Genomic DNA, 23,752 nt, shown 5'->3' with positions numbered 1-23,752 from the left:
CTAAAATACTCAGGAAATGTCGACAACATTACTGAGGTATATTTTGCCACCGTTGAAAATTTGATGTTGCCTAGCCGGGGAATCGAACCCACGACCTTCTGCGTGCAAGGCGGCGGGTGTGCATACCATTGCACCACGGTGGCACCCAATCAAAATACAATTTTTAAATTCGTTACAAACTTAAAAAGTTTATATTATTTTATACATAAAAAGTATTTTGCCTAATAATTAAAAGATTGCTTATATTTTAGATTCGCACATTTTGAAGAAAATGTGCTTATTAGTACACCACAAAACAACGTTTGACTCCATTCACTTAAAAAAATCCATAAATTAATGCACGGTTGTTGAATTAGGTGAGTTGTTCGTTTACTTACCTAATTCCAAAAACCGTGAATTCAATGCAAATATGCATTTTTTTATTATATATATGCAATACTAATTTGGTGTAAATTATTTCGAATTTCGAAATTTCATTTCCCATTTTTTTTGCTTCTCCTACGTCGCACATTGGGGCAAGATTCCAAAAAACGGAGATTAATTTAGGGAAGGATTTGGGTCATAAGATCTTAATATTTTTCGAATGTTTACACCTCAATCAATATAACGAAACACAGTTTTGGTGAAAATTATAGGATTGGAGATGTATGTATATTCGAAGCCCTCATAAATAGCTACCATAAAAACTATGAAGTGTTTTTACGGTTTTGTCTACATTTCTTATTTGATTAATCTAAAATCTTCCAATATGCTTAATTATTAATTAAGCTAATATTTGGCAAAAAATTATAAAGTTAGGCCAATATTTTCGAGTAGCTCCCATACAAGGGTATCTCCCGATTTTATGTTTTTCGGGGGTCTTGACCACATTTTTATTATAGTTCTGAATGCCTAAGAATTCATCGTGCAAAAATTTGTTAATATAGGTCAATGTTTTGGTATAGCCCCCATATAGAGGAACAGTCAAATTTGGGGGGGATTTGGAACATTTTAGGCATATATTGCAACTAAACTGGCTCAAATTGTAAATTGTGCATTTTGAAGGTTTGAAAATATTTTTATCAAACATCATCTCCATATATACTCGTTTTGGAATAACCCCCATATAAAATATTCCGCTACTTTTATAACTCTAAATACTTTTAAAAAATAGGGAAAAAATAGATAATTTCTTAATTCATTTTTAATATGTTTCTAAACTTCTTTTGTCATAAATATATTTTTCTAAGATGTTGATATCTATACGAAGTTGGCGATTTCATTCTGAAATGACCACTTTTGACGCAAAAACAAATATTACACTTTATACACCAAAAAATTTAATTTTTTATGGTGCTCTTCAAATTATTAAAAAATCTTTAACTTTAACACATTGTAACTGTAGAAGTAAACAATATATGATCTTGACATTTTGGTTATACCAAAAAGCCGAATTTAATTTTTTTAATTAATCTCCATTTTTGCCATTTCACCGCTTGTGCATCGCCATCATTTTATATAAATCATTATATATAGTACCTATAACCTAATGGTGGACGTGCACACATTGTCTAATGTAGGGTGAACACAGACATTAAGCCAAAACACGACATACTGTACAACAATATCAGAGAAAAATGAAGACAAAAACCCCAAAATGCAAAAATGTTACCCAAGGATATTTCCACCATTTTTGGCATAACTCAAAATGCGCAAGCAAGACGCAAGTTTTGTTTGCGCAATATCAAAGGCAACAACCAAGAGAAAAATACAAAAAAAAAGTTCTCACGACCTTCTCGACACTCTTTTTTAATACTCCAATACATTTCAAAATTATGCAAAATCTGGACACATTTTGACGAATTTTTTAAACACATTTCTACAAGACTTTTTCAGAACATTTTTTTCCTAAAATATTAAGAATTACCTCTCTTTGAAATATCCATTTTGAAAATGCCAAGTTTATGTAGCAAAAACTACGTTATGGCGATTTAAAAGCAGCAGAATTCAATACTTTTCACCCGGGTTTAAAAGCCAGGATCTAAAACCATTAGCATTAGCTGTACACTTCAACTGCTACACAACATTGACACACACGGCTAAATAAGCGACCGAACGCATATTTATTTTTGTACATTTTTACTTATTTCGTTTTTTTCGCCTAATCTCCAAAAATTCACCAAAAATTCACATGTCCTTTGAACGAAAAAGTGGAATTAATTATATCGTGATTTCTAATGCATTACACTGGCAACCCTGAGCTCAAAAACAATGTTTGCTGAAAACCTGGCTAAGCCGTTGAAACTTTGTTGCTTATTCTCTTTTCTGATATGTGTTGATCATGTGTGCTGCAAAATATGAGTACGCGTAACCGATGCTATTTTAGCTGTGTCTTCTTTTTACGTGATAATTGGTAATAATTATTACAAATGTTGCAGATTTTGACAGTTGTACAAAGGAAAAGTTGCTGAAAAAATGTTTCAGCAACATTTAGTAAGCAAAAAGACACACCATTTATTAAAGCGACGATATCAAATAGCATCAGGGGCCTAATTACGACATTCGATTCGATGGAGTATTTGCTCGTAAATTAAAAAATCGAACTATGAAACCCTATTCGCTCCAGCAACAAAGACATAGAACTGTAAAGACTGGACAAGATGTATAATGCACAAATGTTTCTGAAACAAAGTATATAAACATTTTACCAACAACAGGGTTATGTTAATGATAAAACCCCCATTAAAGCGCAATTCGGCTTATACAAATTGTAGGAAAGCAAAAAGTTGGACTCAGGATTGTATTCCATAGCAGTTTCCAGTTCATTGAATATGAACTTGGCGGCTAAAAACGCCTGAAATGGTTAACTTTTTAACAGAATGTTGTTATGATATCGTAACAACAGAGCTTAACACCATCTATTGACAAATGTTAACAATTGAGTTTTCCAATCTTTATGTATTTAAATCTTTGCCACCAACCGTACATTTACTAAGGTAGATGCATTAGCAATCTGTTAAAAAATCTCGAAATGTTTTACAAAAATAAATCATTTCGTACATTTTTCTAACACAACTTCATTCCGAAATTAATACTCAAAGTATTGTTCAACGAATTCAACAGATATTTACATTTTTTCATTAATAACTCTGATTTTTATTTTTGCTTTCAAAAAAAAAAAAAACATTTTTACCATCTACCTTTTTAATGTTCTTTGGAGAACACATAGGTTTTCATAGTTCGATTTTTTCATTCACGAGTAAATACTCGATCGAATCGAATGTCGTAATTAGGCCCCAGCATCGCTAGCAATATTTTTGTGAAAGTTGTTGCTACATGTTGCCGTTGTTCATTGTTGCTAAACATATTTCGAAGAAATTTTAGCAGGCAAAGCTGCAAAAATTCGGTGCTTTTGCTAATATGGCGTTAGCATTTTAAACCCTGCCGTTATATATCCCCCTGTCCCAATTCATGTGCAATTAAAACACAAAAGGAGTTTTTAATTTTATAACAATTTGTTTTAATGTATGTATTATTTTTTTCTTCATCTTTTCATAATTTAAATTAATTTTTGTTCAAATATTTTTTCTTTTCCTTCATAAAACTTTGTTTTCCTTTTGTTCTTCATTTTTTTGTAATGTTAGGTTTGTTTTTGTCTTATAAAATAAAAAAAATACTCGCCTAAATTGTATTTACAAATGAATTGAATTTTCATATCACGAATGTGGTTAAACAAACAAACAAAAATACATACGTTTTTTATACATTAAATTGCTGGAGATGTTTAAAAATGTCATCTGGCTTAAAGTTATAACAATATCTTAGATTGCAGCTAACAATGTACAGTAATTATGCCTATATATAAATATTTGGAAATCTTAAATAAGTTAACGGTACTTCTAAGAATATTTACAATAAAAAAATGAAAATTTTCTAGTTTAGGAAATTAGGAATTTAATACATTTTGTTGCTGTTGCTGTTGTTCAAGAGCGTGGAAGTTTGAAAGCCTTTCCCTCTATTTGCGAAATAGGTATTCTGATTTGGGTAGACTTGTTTGTATGTGTATATTGACTAACAACTAGTCTTCTATTGGAAACTATTTGGAGTGTGGCGTGGAACAACACAGATGTCTTCTCACAACCTGAGCTTATTTCTTCTTATGTATGGAGGAGGATTATTAACAAAAAAATGGCTGTTTTGCATACGACGAGGCATTTCAATGGAGAATATATTTGTTGCAGGAGGAGTGTAGGGTAGATGCGTAGCAGGAACCGTCTTGACCTTAATGTAGTTTCATTTACAACTGATACTAACTGCCGACCATAATGTGTGCGGGCTGTTCGAGTTCGTTGTCGTAGCGTGCCGAATTGACCGGGGTAAGGCTGTTCTTGAACAGATCATCGGCGGAAGAGTATTTGCAGCTGGGCGCCAATTCGGTGAATTCTGTGCCAAGACCAAATTCCATATCGAGAAAGCCATATTCCCAGGTTGAGGAGGAATTCATGCTGGTGGCATAGGATGAGGTGAGTGAATGTGTCGCCGATGAAATGGTAGAAAGTGTGGTAAATGTTGCTGTGGTGGTAGCGGAGGGCGGGGTGGTTGATGAGTTACTGCAGCTATTGGAACAGGACAATGATGCACCAGAGGATTGTACGGCGGTAAATGTACCACTAATGGCGACCGAGGATGATGATGATGTGCTGGTGTCACCAGTCACACCCGTGGATGTCACCGAGACAGGAACTGCTGTGGCAGGGTTGGCAGGAGGTAATATGGAGAATATGTCATTGTTGTTTAGTGGATCCAAGGCGGATTGTGAAGACAAACTCAGCACGGAACTCCAATTAATGGATCTCGTTGATTCGTCGTCCGCATAACCGGAATCAGTATCGGACATTAGTGAGCTGGCGGATGATGGTATTGCTGAACTGTTTGCACTGGCTGTGCTCACCGACTGAACTTGTTGCGTCTGTGAAGACGTTGACACTGAGGCAGGTGTTGGTGGCGGTGTTGATATCACAGATTGACAGGGGAAGGGAGTGACACGACCAGAATTAGCCTCCCGGAATGGGTAGTGGTCATAAGGGTGTAACGTTGTTGTGGTGCTGTTGGACATAGAGACCGCACAACTATTATTACTGTGGGTAAATTGAGGCGCTACAGTGGCAGGTTTCTGTACTGAATTTTGGAAAGACGGTTGTGAGATATCTAGTACTCGCTCAGTGTGATAATGTGACTGCTGCTGGTGAAAAGTTTGCGAATTGGATTGCTGTTGCTGTTGTTGGTTGTGATACTCAACGTTTCCTCCTAACCTGCCGCAATTAAGAACAGGCATGTAGTCTTGATGCTGGGGATGTAGCATTGGTTGTTGGGTATGGTGATGCTGCAGCGACTGCTGTTGTTGACCACCGTTGCTACTGTTGTGTACTGGCGATTGAATTTGCATATGTGAGTGCAGGTGGTGATGATACTGAGGCTGTTGATGCAGTGAGTGTTGCAGATGGTGTTGCTGTTGTTGTTGAGCAGCATGAGCCGATGCCTGATGCATCTCCTTGGCCTCAGCTTCGATTTCCCGATCGATTCTCTTCAGGGTGTTACAGATCAAAACAGATCTGTAAAGTGATTGTTCAGATACTTGGCGGAATCGAGATAACTTGAACATGGACAAGTTGCGTATTTTCAGCCGTATGTCCTTGTAGCAGTTTTTGTTGTTACTGCACCAGGTTCCACGCCCATCACAACACCGTTTAATGGGAGAGTGTCTGGCCTCGAGTGCTGAACCCATAAATGGCGATGTGGGCTGAAGAACTGGATTGATGTTGGAATTGGGGGCGGGGCTGCTGCAACCTAATTCCAAATAGGATTTACCATTTTCTGCACAGCGGATCGTCTGTTGTTGTGGCTGTTGTGCGCTGTAGGCTGATTCGGATGCAGAGTAGAAGGACGAATTGTTGGCACTACCATTGGTCCAGACAAAGCCATTAGTATTGTTGTTTCTCATGTGAGGCTGACTAGCCGTTCTTGAACAGTTCTGCTGGGGGAATGGTTCTGAATAATAGTTGGGCCTGGATCCGTAACTCTGTGAAGAGGAAGGCGGGAAATTGCCATTTATTCGGGAACCCTGCAGGCTTGGCGATGACGAGGAATTTGATGAGGGGAATGTGTGATATCTCAGTGGGCAATACGTTGGAATAATACTTTCTTCTTCTTCATAATCATCTTCAAAATCATCGTCATCATCATCCAATTCATCGGCGCTGAGCAAGGTGGTGGCCAAGGTGGAGCGTGTCGAAATACTGCCCCATGGATCACTTGGCACAGCCACGGCTTGCAACTTGGATATACAGTCGACCGGTTCGGGAGTGGATGTCCACGGTTCGCAAGCTACATTGGCTACAACCTCAAGTTTTGCTATGCTGTCCTCTGGCACCGGTGTTGTAGATGTGGGCGGCAAGGGTGTGGTTTCATCAGCATCTGTTGCCACGGCAGGCAAGTTCGCTGCGATTAGGCTACTAAACATTGTCACATTGGTGGCTGCTGGTGATTTTGGAACTTCTTTACCATTTCTAAGACTAATGGATGATGCATTGCTGCAAGAGATTTGACAGCTTTTATTTTCATTGTTGTTGTTGTTTATCAATTTACTGCAGCCATTGGTGAGCTGTGTAGCCTTTTGCTCTTGAGCAGAGTCGGCATAGTTGTTGTTGTTTATGGACCATTTGCTGGCCTTAATTGGTGGCGGACAGTTTGTGTAGGTGTTTGTGTCCTTGGAATCAAAGGATAAGTCATGTTTCCGCTTGGTGGCGGCTGTGGCTTGTAGTCCCATGGCAGAATTTACCTAAAAATAAAAAAACAAAAAAGAGCGATCATTAGTAAAGAATTGAGAGTTAGTTTTTTTTTCTTATATTTAAAATTTCAAATTTCCAATACTCTGAGTAACAACCGCTAAGCCGTTACAAAGTTCCACTACCCTAATGTGTTTACCGAAAGGACGTTTGGTTGCTTACTTTGCTAAGCCCAATGACGCAGTTGGTTCAAACAAATACTGTAGACTCCTTCTTCTTTAGTCGCTTTCATAGTTATAAAGTCATCCTTCCCTTCCTCATCGCCGACCGACCACCAACAAACCAACTAAATACAATATTATAAGGGCACAAAAAGACGTAAAATTAATATAGAACGCAAGAAGATGATGACGGCAACGACGACGACGACGGCTGCGGTGATGAAGACGAGAATAATTTCAACATTTCACTGAACAAAAAATACAATCCAGAGGAAAGAAAAATAATGAAAATGTTTCTTCCATTGTGTTTATGAGTTGCCATATGCCGTTGCCCTGCTGTTCTTCTTCTTGGTTCATCTTCACGTTTTGTTTTTGTTGTAGGTACTTTCTTATTTTGAACTTCTGACGATGGCTGGCTGATTGCCTGCCTGCTTGCTTGGCTGTGAGTTCGCTATGCTGTTCTTTAAAGGGATTTTGTTCCATAGGTTCGGCGGCATTTATAATTCCCTTCGCTACAACGGGGTGAGTTTCATTCGAATCGATTCCGAGTAGAATTCTAGTTACGAGTCGAGTGAGTGTTCATGCTACAACGATGGCTAAGCTGTCATGGCACGGCATGTGTTATTTTCCTTGACGTGCCTTTTTGTGTGCGAGTTCTGGTTTTGTGAAAAGGTTCTTTTTCGTATTTGGCCTGATGGTTATAGTGGTGGTGGTGGTAGATGGGATGGTAGAAATCGAATTTCATTTCATCCCTTACATACTTTCAAATCCAAAACATGCTATACAATGCTGCCACAGGAATAGTGAAAATAATTTACCATCCCAGTCGGCTTAGCACTGAAGGCGGAACATGCACAACGGTTTCTTTCGAATCGAACGGCCTCCCTTAATTCGGTCGTACGTTCGTCCGTTGTGCTTGCCGTGTGCACGTTTTCATTGTGTATACAACAACAACAACATCTACAGCAAGCCCTTATTCTACTGATATACTCTATTTGTGGATGAATGATTTAGAAGAGACGTATTTTTGTTTCTTCCATCGGCCCTTTTTGGGAATAACTAGGTACGACGATACGCACTAAAAGCACACAGCCGTGCATATAAACAACAATCCCAAAGTAGATTGCTGTAGGTTTTGTGCGTGCGTTTGTGTGTCTATGTTGAACGTTAATCAAATCATGAGACGTTGTAACATTCAACATTCCTTACAGATGCTGATGATGATGATGGTGGTGGGGAGATTACACAGACTCCAGTTCTAATGGAACAAAAATGTGCACATTTGTTTCGTTTGAAATTAATATGAAGGGGAGGAGGAATGTATCGAGATAGATGGGTGGATGGTTTGTTGATCTCTGTGGCTTGTTGTCCTAGAGGGGAAATACATAGTATGCTAAATGTGTCATTACTATAGAAAGTATGGAAAGTAGACAATGACACCAGTTGCGGGAGAGAAATGTGAAAATTCCATTCTACCTCTGTTCTAAATAAAGGATCAACGTTTTATTTATAGGTCTATCAGTCTATAGTAAAATAGCTAGCGAACGAACTATCATAGTCTAACTCAAAATGCATCATCGCCGACAACATAGCCAGCCAGCCACCAAGTGAATGATCTTTTGATACGCTAGCTATTTGTGGGACGACTTAGCAAAGCTAATGCTGGTGTAGCGATGTTGGTGAAACCAGCTTTCGTCGAACTCTTAACATTAACTAGCGCTATTTTTACTGTCCGACGTTTTTGCGAATTCCCCACCACTCTTAAAGTTAACGAGCCAACCAAACGGCGGATTGCTTTGCTCATTTTTGTCAGAGTCGATTTTCAAAGACTTTGAAATTTTTATGTTGGCCAACAACGACGTTAAAAACAGAATGAAAGAAATAAACAACAAATAATAAACTCCAAACAAGAGCCAAGCGGCTGGAACTTTGATTCGAGCTCTTATAAAATTCGTATGGCTTTTTGTTTTCGAAGCCATGGAACTGGTTTTGTTTGCGCGTTTCAAAGAAACCAGCTTATTCGAGCCGCCACAAGTCGTTAGACACCAACCAGGCTATCCACCAGCCAGCCACTGAGCAACATCATTTACTTGGATGTTGGATGGTCGGTCAATCGGTCGGTCGGTCCATTGTATGAAAGTATAAAACGAAATCAATGTTGATTGTTAGAGCTGGTGGTGGTGGTGGTGCTGACGGTGATGATATTTCGAGATGATTTTTGCAAGCAAAGTTACTGACTTGTTTGTGTTATTGGAATGGTCGTCGGTCTGTTTGTTCGTTTGGCCTTCCCATGTATAAGTCGTTATTGCTGTTGTTGTCGTTGTTATTTTTCGTTAGCTAAGCAATTATCACAGCCTAAGAGTTTGTGTGATAGATCTATGGGCATGTTTTGGTGATCTTTACATCGATTCCCAGCAAGATATTTTCCTCTTTTGCTTCAAGGTTTTTGAATCTGTTACCTGTTCTGTTCGTTATTCAATTGCTGGCTGATACCTGTTGGCACAAATCTTTTGTTCTCTGAAACAAATAATCCCTTTTCTGCTTATTTGTTTTACCTGTCTAGACACAACTCCCTTTTGCCATTAAAGTAGAAAAAGGATCTGCTGTAAATGGCTTTTAAATGACCAGGATTGTCCTTTCCTGACATTTACATGGCATGACGAAAAAAACACTATTTAAAGATTTTGGATATTTTTGTTGAAGATTTGTGTGAAGAACGGATGAACATCACATGATAAAACAATCCATGATCATAAGATACTTTTTGTATAAACATCCATTGCTGCGACTGGCAGCCACAAAAGCGTCGGATCATCAAAACATTAAACGCCGTCCGTCATCCAAGTTATAACCAACTTTATTTCAGCTTTAAAAACAAAAAAACCAGTGGAAAATGCGAAAAATGAAATATTTTCACATTTTATAACCACTCACACACATACATGCATATAACGAACAACCTTATATACATATGGACAAAATATGTATGTCGGTATATTTGTATGTGGATATTATACATTAACAGAGATTGGGTTTTTTTCATTCCCAACATACAATATCAACAACTGTAGTCAGCAGCTATTCGATGGTGTACGGCGAATAGACCCAACAACCAACCAACCAGCCAGCCAACAACCGTCCCCACCATCAATTTGTGAAGTGAAACTCAGGCCTGATTTTATTTTACACCGAGAGAAAACTATTGGTCTGTTCCAGAACTGATATTTTTACTATTTTTTCGATATCATAAAGGAAAAATTGTCATCGTAGTAAATATGTTTATTTTTTTGTAGGTTCTGGAAAAGACACTATGTTCGTTGTATATTTGGATTTCAAAGTTCCCAGACTTGAAAATAAAATGAATACTGGTACAATTGTTCTACTAAAAGCGATATTATTCAAATATTTACAATAATTTACGTATTTAGACTTTGAATCAAAATTTAAGTATGTATGCAGTACAATTTAATAAAAATTAGGTCCCACATCATCCCATATCCCATACTCGTATAAATCGGGGTGCAATCATGTGGTATGAGAGAGACATTTCCCTTGTCCCTTCGGGATTGTTTGTTAGAACATATGTATGTACTTTTTTTAAATAAGCCCCATTACAGATTTTCAAGGCCTTTTATGAATAATGTGACTTTTTCATCATTCTCCCTATACCCCCCAAAATTGTCTAGCTAAAGTCTTTTTGTCCAATTTCAAATGAACCATTTTTAAATTTTTCAGTGTATTTTGAAAGTCCCAAGTAGAAGAAGAAGAAAAAATGAAATAAACGCATTGGAGTATAAATGTATGTATGTACAGACCCCGTTGCCGACAAAATGACTATGTACGTCGCCATTGCTGCCGTCATGTCAGATATCATGGCATTCACTTGGCTCTATATAGCTCCCCCTGCCCTGACACCACCACAATTCTCCCCCTGATTGGATTGTAATCATCGCCGTCAGTCCACACAAAAATACGTCGTTCGCTGTTTGGTTGGGTTGGATGGTTGCGTTGTTTATTCGATCGACCGTCCATCCAAACTCAGTATTTAAGTGTAGTACAAGCAGCACCAACAAAAACAACGTCGTCGACGACGACAACGACAATAACGAGAACGAAAATCGACTTGAACAAAACAAAAATACTGAAAATGTAAAAAATAACACCAGAAACAAAACAACAACAACAACAACGCCACCAGTGAACAGCACAATGGAATGAAAAAAATAAAACCTGAATGTACACAAACAAAGTATTTCCACATCCAATGTTGCTGACTCGGTACTAAAAACGTCCAACCTAACAGTCAGTCAGCCAGGCAGGCAAGCAGTACGGAATGTTTGGTTTTATTATAGCTTCTGAACTCATATAACGAGCACAATGAACGACGTCCAATGTACCGAACGAACGAATGAACGATTCAATGTACGAATGAAGGAGAGACAGTGAGAAACAACAGCAAAGCGAATGCCGTTCTACACCATTCGTACACACACAATACACGAAGTACAGTCTCAGTGTTAAAAATAAAACATGGGTGTATTCGGAGCGGGCATATGGCAGAGGGGATCATCGCACAGCACCACACCGACCGCATTGTATCGCATCAGAGCTATACAAAATAACAGCAGCGCACACAACAAAGAAAGATGGTGATGATGATGTAGAGCTGCTTTGAAAATGTTCAGAAAAATAAGTCCCATGAACAGGCGACCGAACTAACGAACGAAATATTCAGCCATCTAGCCAAGCAACCAACCAGCCAGCCAGCAACGCATGAATATAAAATCTGATGATAATAATGGTGGTTATGCAGTACTGTGTATATGAAAGGGGCTTTATATTCTGGCAATGGCACAGTGGGCTCTGTTTTGAGAGTAGAAATGGCAGTGAGGGAAACATCTGTCGATATTGTTTTCTAAGAATTTTGTATGGCAAGGGATGTACATACTAAAAATAACCGAAGAAGTCGATTGTATACCATAGTCGGTTCTCAATGGTGAAAATTGATATAATTGGACCCATATCATCAAGAGAAAGTGGTTCGACAATCACTATGCAAGCGGACTTGAAAGTAAATGGGAAATTCAGAAAGTAGGTACAGTAAAATACCTTATTTATGAGAAATCTGAAGAATATTTTTTATATAGAAATGTTGTCTTAAATGCTTCTCTATTCATGATTTGTCTAATTAAACAAACCCTGAAAGAAAACTAATTGGGCGCTAGAATATCCGGTTTAGCAGATCTGAAATAAAATCCATTGTTTCGCATTTCGTTTGTCCTGGAATACTGTGTTATAAAATTATAACTTTTTATAACACTGAATGCACATATTTATAGCAGTTTCAAACACACATACATACAAACATATATACCATTACTACACTACACACCCCGAGTGTACCTCGTTTCTCTACCTACTATCTTCTGCCTCGGTATAGTTTGCCTGTTTCATTGTCTTTATGGCATTTATGTATGTACTGCTGGCGTATGTAGTTCGAAAGTATGTAAGTTTTTATCGTTCGTACATTATCCTCCCTTGTGGTGATGGTGCTTGGCTAGGGTTTTTGTGTTATAAAACCCTGCCTTATACTCACTCACCCATTGTGTTGTATCATGGGCTGGCTGGTTGGTTGCAAATGACGATATTTTACATTTGTATGTAAGGGCGAGTTTGGGTGTTGTTTGTATGGAGGTTAAGCTGGAAGGGAACAAATAATATCAGCAAGCAACCCACGGGGGATGTAGGAATGAATATGAATTTGAGGATAAGTCGTTAGAAGAAGTAGAGGGACATTTGAGTGGGTGGCTTTTGAATAGATTGTTGGGTGTTATTTCCGACGAGTGGCAGCGCATGATGATGATGATGATTGTAAGGGAATAATTTGAGTCAGTAAAGAGTCAGTCACAGACACCAAATGGCCAAACAACCGACCGACCGACTGAACGTTCATCCTTCATACTACTCTACTTTGTATGAAATGTTGCTCAGCTACACATTGGGATTTTTTGTCCATGTCTTGTAATCGTTGTCACACCTTTTGTCCGAAAGGAATTTGAATCAAAACGTCGGAACACCAGACCGACTGACCATATGCCGAATACATCATGTGCATTGGCCATGATACGTTCTTCTATCATCTTGTATGACAAATACACACAATAGTAGGCAATATGAAAGAAAAAAAAACTATAAAAATGGCCAAGTTAGCAATTTAAATTTGCCAATATTTAATAGAATTTGCATTCATGTTTTGGCCCATTAAAAGAAGGCCATTCATGTTTGTACGCATACTCATTGTACATTACGTTGGGCGCCACCAAACTGTATCATTGCCACTAGCAGCGAAGGAAACACAGCTTCCTTTAACGAAACTCAACAGGTTCATCGTCTTGTGGTTAATTATTCGGCCAACAATTAATGGTCACAATAACAGCTGATGTTTGTTTTTAAGAATCGCAATAACGAAGCACACGGAAATGTATTTCTGCCAAGCATTCAGCCCAGCCAACCCCCTCCTTATGCCCATTCGCAGTTTAAGTTAGGTTAATATTAACACGCCGCTGTCACGAAAATGAAAGGCGCTTCATGGGTGTGTGTGTTTTGTACTTTTTATTTGGCTTTCAAGAAACGGAAAAAATAAAATTGCAAACAAGGACCAAGGACCGACATACGGCCAGTCGAAGAGCAGTGTTGAGAAAACAGTACGTATGTAGGTATGTATGACCGGCCTTAATAAGTCAGTGGAGTGAAACGAAAGCGTAGTTTTTCAGCTACCATTCATGAATATTTTACGTTATCTCTCTTCTCCCGTTACCCAAACTGAGTCTATTCGGTCGAAGAAGACTGAATGGCTGGCTCCAAGGCAAGGCAATCTAAAGAAGAACGAATGACCAAATGGTCGTCTTTCATTTCTTCGTTACAGTTAAATGGGGTTAAAGTTTAACATTTTGGCTACCTTGAAGAAGAAGGTGGTGCAATATTTGAGACTCCTGGCCCAATGTTACAATGTGATTGATGTATGGGTTGATCTTGTGATGCTGTGTGCTCCGACTGGTGGATGGACCAACAACAAACAAACATGCATATGTAATTCTTTATGCCATTAACTTTGATGGAATCTTTACGACTGGTGGCTGTGTTATGCCGTCGTATTTAGCCTCCTGACGTAGTTTAAGAGCAACAAATTACATTGCTCCGGTTGTGTTAATTGGAGAAGAGCCGAAATCAAACTAAATGAATGAACACCACAACACAAATTAAACTTTTAAAGGAATTCATTATGGCGAGCTTTTGTTGGTGGTTCTTCTTCGGCGATTCTTTTGCTCAAGACGAGGAGATTTACTGCAAAACATGTCGGAAAGTGGTGTGGTAGTGACGACGACGACGCTGATGATGCGACGGGGTACTTATTGATGCAATTACGAGCGACAATGTTGTTGATGGTGGTTGGTGATGATGGTGGCAGTGGAGTTTCCATAAGGAAATGTGCCATGAAAAGCAAAAGTAAAATAGGAAAACAGCGAACTGTTGCACGAAGATGCCTTCGAATGAGCGTAATGTTTGATTATGTTGCTGTTGTTGTGTTTTGCTTGACTAGCTGGCTGGCGGATTGAATTGCGGATTGTGATGTGCCTGGTCTGGTGCGGCAATAACCAACAGAACACCGCCTAGTTGGTTTTCTCTTAGCTGCTGGTCTGCTACAAGCAACGTAACGTAAGACACAACCCTTAAGGTACCCGTATGTTGGTCGGTTGGGGGCCATATGCTGCTGTTCCTTTTGTTTTGTTATGTTATTGTTATTTTTGCCAACCGGGAGAAGTGGTGCAGGCAGACGACATGACAAGTGCCAAGAGTATTGCATTCGCACTAGGCGAGGAGATTTTTGTTTTGATTTTGTTCCGAACGGAAGGAAGCAATGCAACTTGTGCGCGTGTTGGTGTGTGTGGACGATTGCAAACAAAATAAAAACTTTTCGTAGTTTCCATAAGCTATGCACAATGCAATTTTCTGTTGGAATACATATTTTGTTGTATTAAAAAATGCACCAGGAACATGAGTAAGGAACAGACAAGCTCAGGGGAGGGATGGAGGAGGTTGCAAATACGAAATAACTATAAATAACATAGAGTAGCAAATTCTCAATACCACGTGCTACAAAAAGCTCATAGTAAATGTTGTCTGCATGTATGGGATGGATGTGTGTGTGTGGGACGTGCGTATTTGCATACAACACAGTTGAATCTCCATATGCTTGTACTAGTCCTGTCAAAGTGTAATTCCTTAGCTGCCAATAGAATAGAATTTTAATCGACTATGAGATTTTGGCTAACAGGTAGTTAGTTGCATGGCCTCACCACAAATGGATTGCAAAGTGTCATTCAATTCACAATGAAAAGTGGGTGGAGTGGGGGGAGGGTTTGGCGGTCTAGTATTATCTACTGGGTATTTCAAAGATTATTTAGATCTTCTCCGAAGAATCTATCTTGAATATATCTACAAGATTCTTTGCTCATTTCATAATGGAAAAATCTGTTTTCTTGCCAAAAGATCTTTATATTAAAGATCTGTAGGTTGCTACGGGATAAGTTTCCAATATCATGTTATATAGTGTGTTACTTAAACATAGAATCTTAGACTAAACCAAACTTCCATTATCCGATTTTTACTTTATTCCTGTAATATATTAAATTAGTTGCAACAAAATTCTAATTCAGATGATTGCTTAAGTTTTAAACATATATGGATGGCTGTTACTTTAGTTTTCCCTGACATAATCCGATTCGCGTGTACAAGAGAGTTATAAACCTATCCCATTACGAAGTTCTATGTGATTCTAATGTCTTTAAAGGAATCATAGGACTAAGTATTATCCAAATCCAATATTAAGTTTCTAATATGTAAAGTAATCTATGACTGACTATGAGATCAAGAACGTACCTCTCTTTTTGGCAATTTTTGGAAACGAACAAATAAATCTTAACTTTAATTAAGTCCCATTCGAAATAAGTTACAACTTAGTTGTACTAATATATACTTGACGAATACTTTGTATTTAAAATATTTCTAATATTCAAATCTCTTCTTACCTCTGTGCACATTATTTGATTGAAGCGTATAAATATATCCACAATAGAGTCGTGAAGGCTTTGTTGTGGAGTTGCTAACTGGTAATGGGGATCCAAAATAGGATGATGGTCCACTTTTATTTGTTTCTGGTGGCAAAGGTTGATTGGGATAAATAAACAATGTTTCTTCGTCTTCTTCTTGTGGGGGTTGTTGGTTTTTGCATATAAAATGACACCACTCAGTAACCGCGATGGTGGCAAGTAGCATCAGCTGGAAAGTGGTGGTGGGGGAACGACGACAATAACACCTTAGAAATGATGCATTCTGACATTTTTCTGCTATCGTTCCTTTATGAATGAAGAACAGTTGACAGTTGTTGTTGTTGTATGGTTCTTCCGTGGTTTATTGTCGTTGTTGTTGTTTTTAGGATGATTATGATGACAGTATAACAACGATGCACTTTAGTAGAATGTGTGTAGCAAGCATGAATGATGTTTGGGCTCACTTAGTTATTGTTGTTTGCTGAACAGCAAATAGGCGCGCATTGATAATAGTGAGTGCCACCGACCGATCAATGAATGGATGGATCTTTGTGATTTATGTTCTTCTGCTTCTCTTCTTTTTTTATTTGATTTGATTGTTTATGGCTGGTTGGTTGGCTATCGGTTGGTTGGTTAATTGTTTGTTTTGATTATGTCTTTCTTTCTATGCGCGAATGCGAATTTGAATCTCTTAGGGGTAGTGTGGTGTTTTGTGTGTTGTACGTACTCTTGAAACAGTTGACGACGACAACAACAAACTAAATACTTTACAGGTAGTAGCGGGCAATGTAAACAAACAAAATTCAATTGCACTGGTTAATTATCGTTTGTTTTGATTCTTTTTTTGGGGGGTATCTTCACAATTGGTAATCACTGTCTTTCAATGGCAAGTTTCAACTTGGATTTGTTTTTGTTTGTCAAAGGTTTTGTTTCTTCACAAATTTGTTCTTTTTCACGTTTATCCAAAATTGTTTTGATTTAAAGTATTGTTTTTTCTTCTTCTTCTTGAATTAAATATTCACACAATAAAATTCTGATTATGTTGTTGGGTTTTCGCCGGATAAGAGGAACTGCTTGTCGCACTTTTGAAATTACGAAAAATACGCGCTTTTTGTAAATACAATTTACGCTAAAAATTTCTATATTAGTCCAGCGGGTTTGCGAGCGAACAAACGAGCGTGTACTTAGTCTACCATAGTAAAATCAGAAATAAGCAGTCGTTGTGAAAGATATGTTCACCAGAGTCTCAAAGCCGCATACAGTCAGTCAGCCCTCTCATCTGCCGCCGTTACCCTCCCTAGCTTCGTGCATTCATCATCATCATCATCATCACTGGCATTATTGTGTTCGTTCGTTCATATACTCTTTGCTCTGCCATCACTTTGTATGTGTTCGTGTATCTGTGTGTCATATACACCACCACCACACAAAGGAAGTTGGAAAAGAATCACAGGCGAGTGAATGCGTCAGCATGATGGGTGGAAGCGAGCAAGCAATATCCCATTGCCTGACATACACACACACACACGACACTCATCGAGTAAATGGTTTTTGTTTGTGTCGCTGCTTTCCTACATAATACATGAGAACGAACAGCCAGCAAGCAGGCAAGCAAAAAATAACAAAAACCTTACATAAAGCAAATGTATGATACAACAACGATGAGAATAACAATCCAAGAGATACGGATACAACAACAAAATACACTGCTGAGAAAGAAATTCGATTATTCCAATGACGACGATGAGAAAGAAACATCATAGAGCACTACACAGATAAAGAGAGTCACGGGTTACCAGGTCTTAAATATTATGCAGGCCCAGGTCAGTGGCGTACAGGCTTTTTTCATCACTAATGACGGTGATTAAAATTAAATTTAAATAGCAATGGAAAAATATTCTGAGGAGGGACCAAAGAGTTCACAGAATTATCCATAGCAAAGAACTACGGTTATGTTGGGGACTGGACGACAGTTGAAATTATTAATACCGACCTCTTTCTTCCAAAACTTTTAATAGTGAAACCTCCATAATTCGTATTTCGGTAAACAGAAAAAATATTAGAAATTGCTAAGAAATTGTCGGTTCCTTGAAGTAGTTTCCTTCTTTTTTACTCATTAAAAAAACTCGCTCAACAGGGTCTCCTTTCCCCACTAATTATTCCAAATTACAGTGCCACAAGTTCGCTATTGCTTTCTAGTTGAGAGATGGATTTGTTGTTTGAGTCAACTGAATCTCCGAATCTTCAGCATGTATAGAAAGGCGAATTAAAATTAAATCCAATCCAAAAACCTAACTAACTTAAATCTGATAGGTTGAATGGAATTTACGGTAAATTTGGTTTTTAAAATATCTGGCTCATACTCGTGTCCCCACCCCTAGCACTATAGGCATGAAAAATGTTTGATATTAATGACCAATAATCGCATGTTTTTACCTCGTGTACGACAAATCTTTTCGTTTTGAATTACAATATCTTCTCTAATATTTCATACCCCACTGGCAACAATTTTACGCAGTACGTCTCTGACCATTTTGTCCAATAAACATCAGAGTGTGTGGCAACCCAGAATTGTCTATTTCAGTGATGTTAGGGGGAACTATTTGGATATTTTTACGTTAACGCTGTGCTGTTAGTTTTATTATTTGGATTCCTTGGTGTGCTTATTCGTTTGCTTGCAAAGAGTGGGACTTAAAATATCCAATGTTGAAGGATGGATGCATGGATGGTAGGCATGTTCAGTATGACATGGCATTGGTAACAGTTCAGCTGGCACAAAAATAGTAAACAATTTAACTTGCTTCGAGCCAAAATTGGACAGACCTATAAATTATTTTGTATGACAAAAAGTTTGAAAAGATTTTCGATCATAAAGCCCAACTCCAACGAAAAATTAATTAAAATTAATATTAAGTTATCTTCGCCCTAACAAACAAAATTTTCACAAAAATGTACAAAAATGTAAAAGGCGCAAAGAGGTAATAGAAGAAATATGATTATATTTTAACTAATTTAAAAAAAAAAATAGATTTTATTATCACTGCACGGATTCGAGATCGGACCCAGCACCCAGCCAAAAATCCCGTTGCCGAATAACGAGTTTTATGGTGATTTTTGCTAGTCGTAACTACTTCCTAATCAACTTACTAACCCATTACTTTGACAAGGGCATGGTACATTGAAAATAACTAGTTATTCGATGACCACTACAAGTTCAAAAATAAGCTTAAAACATTTGTTCTATTTTAATTTTTGGTTATTTTACATACATATGTTCAATTTCAACGCACTCCAATTTTATTTTTATTTTCCTTTCTGTTGAATTCGAACATGCGACAGGAGTCATTCCATAGTAAGGAGTAAAGTATGTATGTAGTTTTGCCTTGTACAATGTGTAAGAAATAACCCATTATTTTTCAACGTGGTAATGCAGATGGTAGCTTGTTTGTAATGGGTTATTCGGCTAATGTGGCTTCCATTGCTGGGCATGATTTCCAACCGAAACAATGGAGACGAACTGTATGTTTCGACTGAAAGTACGTTCCGAATTCTGAAGTATAACACTGTGCAACACTGAAAATGCAAACAACTTCTAATGGGCATTTTATGAAAGTTCATACTGAGAATACAAAAACCCTAATTGAGTTTCGTGTCGTTGATCGGGTTTAGATTTTACAGCCTCATCTAAACCGGGCTAAAACGACCCTTTTTCGACTGATCGGGACTTTCACTCAGAAAATAAAAGAATTTTACTTCGCGGTCTTCAGAAATATTGTAGCCCTAAAGTTGCAGAACTTACGTGTCAAACAAAACAACTAGGTAAAACTGCATCTAACGCATCAAAATCGATAAAATATATGAAAGTTTACATTATTTATGGAATTATGGTCAATAGCAGCTAAACTATTGTGAGTTGAACCAAGCAACCATTAGCAAACATTTTCTAAACAGTGTGCTCAGCAACACTTAAGAAATTCTGAAACTCTAAAATACTTATTTCATGTTGTTTAGGCTCTATTACATATCATATCATACCTGTTTATTTTCATATTTGGGATTTCAATGAATTGGTCACATATTTTTCAATTTTCCTTTGAAAAATGTGGTACACCTTTTTCAGATGTACGTAATTCGAAACATTTTACTTGTAATTCGTAACATTTCATTTGTAATTCGAGAATTCCATTTGTAATTCGAATTAGTCATTTCGTTATTCGAATTATTCCATTTGTAATTCGAATTATTCAATTTGTGATTCGAATTATTCCAATTGTAATTCGAATTATTCCATTTGTAATTCGAATTTTTTTTTTTTGAAATTAAAAAAAAATTCGAATTACAAATAAAATGATTCGAATTACAAATGGAATAATTCGAATTATAAATGAAATAAATCGAATTACAATTAGAATAAATCAAATTACAAATAGAATTCTCGAATTATAAATAAATGTTACGAATTACAAATAGAATTCTCAAATTACAATTAAAACAATTCGAATTACATCTGAAAACATGTGTAGAAAAAAACTTAAAACTTAAAAACTTAAAACAACCAAATAAAAAACAGTCTTTTAATGACCTTCAGCCAAACTATTACCAAACGTAATATATGATTTATTTTTATATCCTCAGTCTTTTTTTGTTTGCATTTTTTACAAATATCAAAAACCTTTCCCCTATCGTTCAAAATCGTTCCCGCACCGATTACATGCGTGTTTTCCATTGCAGTCATTTATTTTATTTGTTTCATTACGTCAGAAAGTCGTTCTTAAATTAACTGGCTTTATTGAAATTATGTTTATTTTAACTTAAATTTGTCCCAGCAAATGTATATCAAAATTTTTATAAAGAAAAAGTAATCAAAAGTCCTTTAGAAATCACTTTCGGCGCAGGAACTTTTTTCACTGAATCGACGACCTAAACACACACGTATTCGTTATCAGGACAATATTGACCACATGGTGCGTTAAAAACTGACTCAGACATACCCCCATTATTATAAGTATTCTTTTGCTATAGTTTGGATCTACCGAACAGATTTATAGCGTTCCGTTTAACTTAAAGTTAAAAGTGAAGATTGAATTTCAAGGAGGAGCTTCTTGGCATTAACTTTCAATGTAAAAATTATATTTTTAATGCCTCCAAATTGGTTTATTTTGCGTTTTCAAATCCATCAGCTAGTAAAAGAACACATGTAATAATGGCCCATAATGCTTTTAAACCCCAAATATATTTTAAAATAATACGTTTCAGACAATTTGGAGTCGTTTTAGCCCTGTCCGTCCGTCTGTGTGACTGGCTGGAGCACATGATAACTCTCGAACGGATTAGTCGATTTTGGTCCTCATGATATTTTGTCCAAACGTAGTTCAAGTTCGAAGATGGTCTACATCGGTCCACTTCTTCTGGTACCTCCCCCACAAAAGTTTAGAATTGTTCGCAAAAACTCTCTAACGGATCAACCGAATTTGTCTTTGTAATATTTTCTTCAAAAACCTTCGCAAAGTGCAATTTAAGTACATTTCTCAGATCGTTTTGATTTTTTCCAGCAGGTTGTCTTCACGGTCCCTATTACAACGGTACATTCATTTCGGTGCATACTTTCTGCGATTGCGGAAATCCTTGCCGTCACCAACTAAAAAGACTGAGCTTGGGCGAAAATTTGCACATGGTAACCCCATTATTTTAACAAGGGCATGTCGCGCGAATTGAGAAGTTATTTTTTGGTCACTTAAATAAGTAGTAATGTAAGTAGTTATTAAAAGTCGTGACAAATTACTTAAGTGGCCAAATGCCCTTCTTAAAATAATGGGTTAGTAGAGGGTGTTGTAATGAGTATTTTCGCTGGGAAGATTTTTTAAACGTATGTTAAGTTTCAGGGTCTATCAGGTATGTGATGGAAAACGATTCGACTCGTTTTGCCATAAATCGAAATCATATACATATCTCCAATTTTTGTGAATATTTTAATGAAATTGGAAATGGATTTTAAAAATATTATTCAAATAAGGGGCGTTTGCGAAGCAAAACTATATACATATATCATCAACGGCACTCCGATTATATACCATTTCGATTCTGCAAATCGATTCGATTCGGTATTCATCACATACCCGTATATCTGACAACACCTTCGGAACCTCCCCCACAAAAGTTCAAAATTGTTTGCTTAAGTGCAGACTAAGGGTTGTTCGAGGGTAGTTTTGAAATATTTATCAAAGATACTCCTTAGGATTCTGTGTACAGCGATTTAATGTTAAAAAAAACCTGCTGTGGTGGTAAAGATAATCGCCGTATTTCACTCAAACCTACACCATGATATACATAAAAAGATCTACATCGTACAACCTCTTCTGGTACCCCCCTCACAAAAGTTCAAAACTTTGCTAAAGTGTAGTTTAAAGGCTGTGAATTCCCATTTTAATGTGTCTTTCTGAAATCTGGTTATATTTCAGCTAATTTGTATCTGAATCTGACTTTCTATTCCTTTTTTCTAGATATGAAAATTATCAAACGCCCAGTTTTATGGACCAAAAACAATGATATATCCAACCCTAAAATTAACCCTAGGTTTTTATTTATTTTTATTCATATTCCGATTTTCAACCCCCCAAAGTCGGGACACTGGATATCTTTGCCGTTGTTTTATTCTGCCGAACTTGATGACTGTGAATTCCTCACCAGATAATCATTTTCTATTTACAGAATACTTAAGGCATCATGGAATTCTGGCAGCATGGAATTCTTCTGTTAAACGAATAAAGAATGACTGAGAAACATTGGAACTAGGTTGCCCTTTGCCTTCTAATCGTTTACCGGAAATAACTTAAGCAAGAAAGCCAGTCGCGTAAGTACCAAGGCCCTAATACTCCTTACTTCATTTATAACTGGGGCTCAACGTTGCAAATAAATCGGACCTCAGAAGGCAAAAATATCTGAAACGAAATTGGTTTGACCCCATCTGACTGGTTGCTCAGTTTAGGTTATATTGTGGCATCTGCTAAAGACTGCCTTCATGTATAAAATATAACCTCCTGAAAATATAGGGCTTTGATAGATCGCATATGCCGAGCATTAATTTAGTTTTATACGAAGGTTTTTACATCCAGATATAAACTGTTGTAACTACTACTCTCTCATGGAAAAACAGAAAACATTCATGCACACACACACACACACACTCACAGTTTTTTTCAGTCGCACACGTGTGTGGAATGTTGTCAGTTGGGATTTTTTGTATTTTCCATACAGTCATGGAGTATAAAGTACCAGCGTAGATAGAGTATACTTGATGGCTGTTTGGTTAGTTTGCTCGTTTATGTCGTCGCATAAAATGGTTTTTGGGTTTTTGTTTTTTCAAAGCAGTCAGCCAGCCAGCCAAAGCATACAGCAGGCCAGGCAGGCAGGCCGTTCGTTCACAAAGACGTTTACGGAACCAAGAGATACTCGAACTGTGTGTGCTGTGCGGTGGAGGGTGGGGGGAGTAGGGCAAAAGAATGAACAATGGGGGGACGAATGAATGGATGGATGGGGGAAACAACAACAGATAGATAGATGGATGGATCATACCATACCGCTCATATGAACTGAATGTGAATTTTTGCTTCTGCTGCTTTCTTGTTTTCGGTCGGTATAAAAATGAACAAGAAACTTC

At 37.3% G+C, this 23,752-nt stretch overlaps 1 protein-coding gene and 1 long non-coding RNA gene across 5 annotated transcripts in view; one reads left to right on the top strand and one right to left on the bottom strand.

The window, feature by feature from the left end:
- Positions 1 to 3,475: 3,475 nt before the first annotated feature.
- tara (SERTA domain-containing protein 2 taranis) overlaps positions 3,476 to 23,752 on the bottom strand; it is a 100,169-nt gene continuing 79,892 nt past the window's right edge. The window contains exons 1-2 of one of the 3 annotated variants that reach the window (XM_073961392.1): positions 16,075 to 18,428; positions 3,476 to 6,817 (exon numbers count right to left, since the gene is read on the bottom strand). In XM_073961392.1, the coding sequence (XP_073817493.1) occupies positions 4,289 to 6,817; positions 16,075 to 16,086 (2,541 nt within the window). In that variant the 5' untranslated portion in view covers positions 16,087 to 18,428 and the 3' untranslated portion in view covers positions 3,476 to 4,288. Of the gene's footprint in view, positions 6,818 to 6,986; positions 13,927 to 16,074; positions 18,429 to 23,752 lie in introns of those variants that run through there. The other 2 variants (XM_073961399.1, XM_073961381.1) reach the window with 2 other exon arrangements.
- LOC141389633 (uncharacterized) lies at positions 11,939 to 22,729 on the top strand. 2 transcript variants are annotated; one of them, XR_012409133.1, is made up of 3 exons: positions 11,939 to 12,076; positions 21,648 to 21,769; positions 22,596 to 22,729. It is a non-coding gene; the product is annotated as an uncharacterized lncRNA (long non-coding RNA). The 2 variants fall into 2 exon arrangements; XR_012409134.1 differs by having other exon boundaries at positions 11,953 to 12,076; positions 21,651 to 21,769.

This window comes from Musca autumnalis, unplaced genomic scaffold (assembly GCF_047663935.1).
Source record: "Musca autumnalis isolate F117 unplaced genomic scaffold, ASM4766393v1 scaffold_1, whole genome shotgun sequence".
Taxonomy (NCBI): Eukaryota; Metazoa; Arthropoda; class Insecta; order Diptera; family Muscidae; genus Musca; species Musca autumnalis.
The sequence above is the reverse complement of the archived record's forward strand: the minus strand, read 5'-3'. Positions and strand labels throughout refer to the sequence as shown.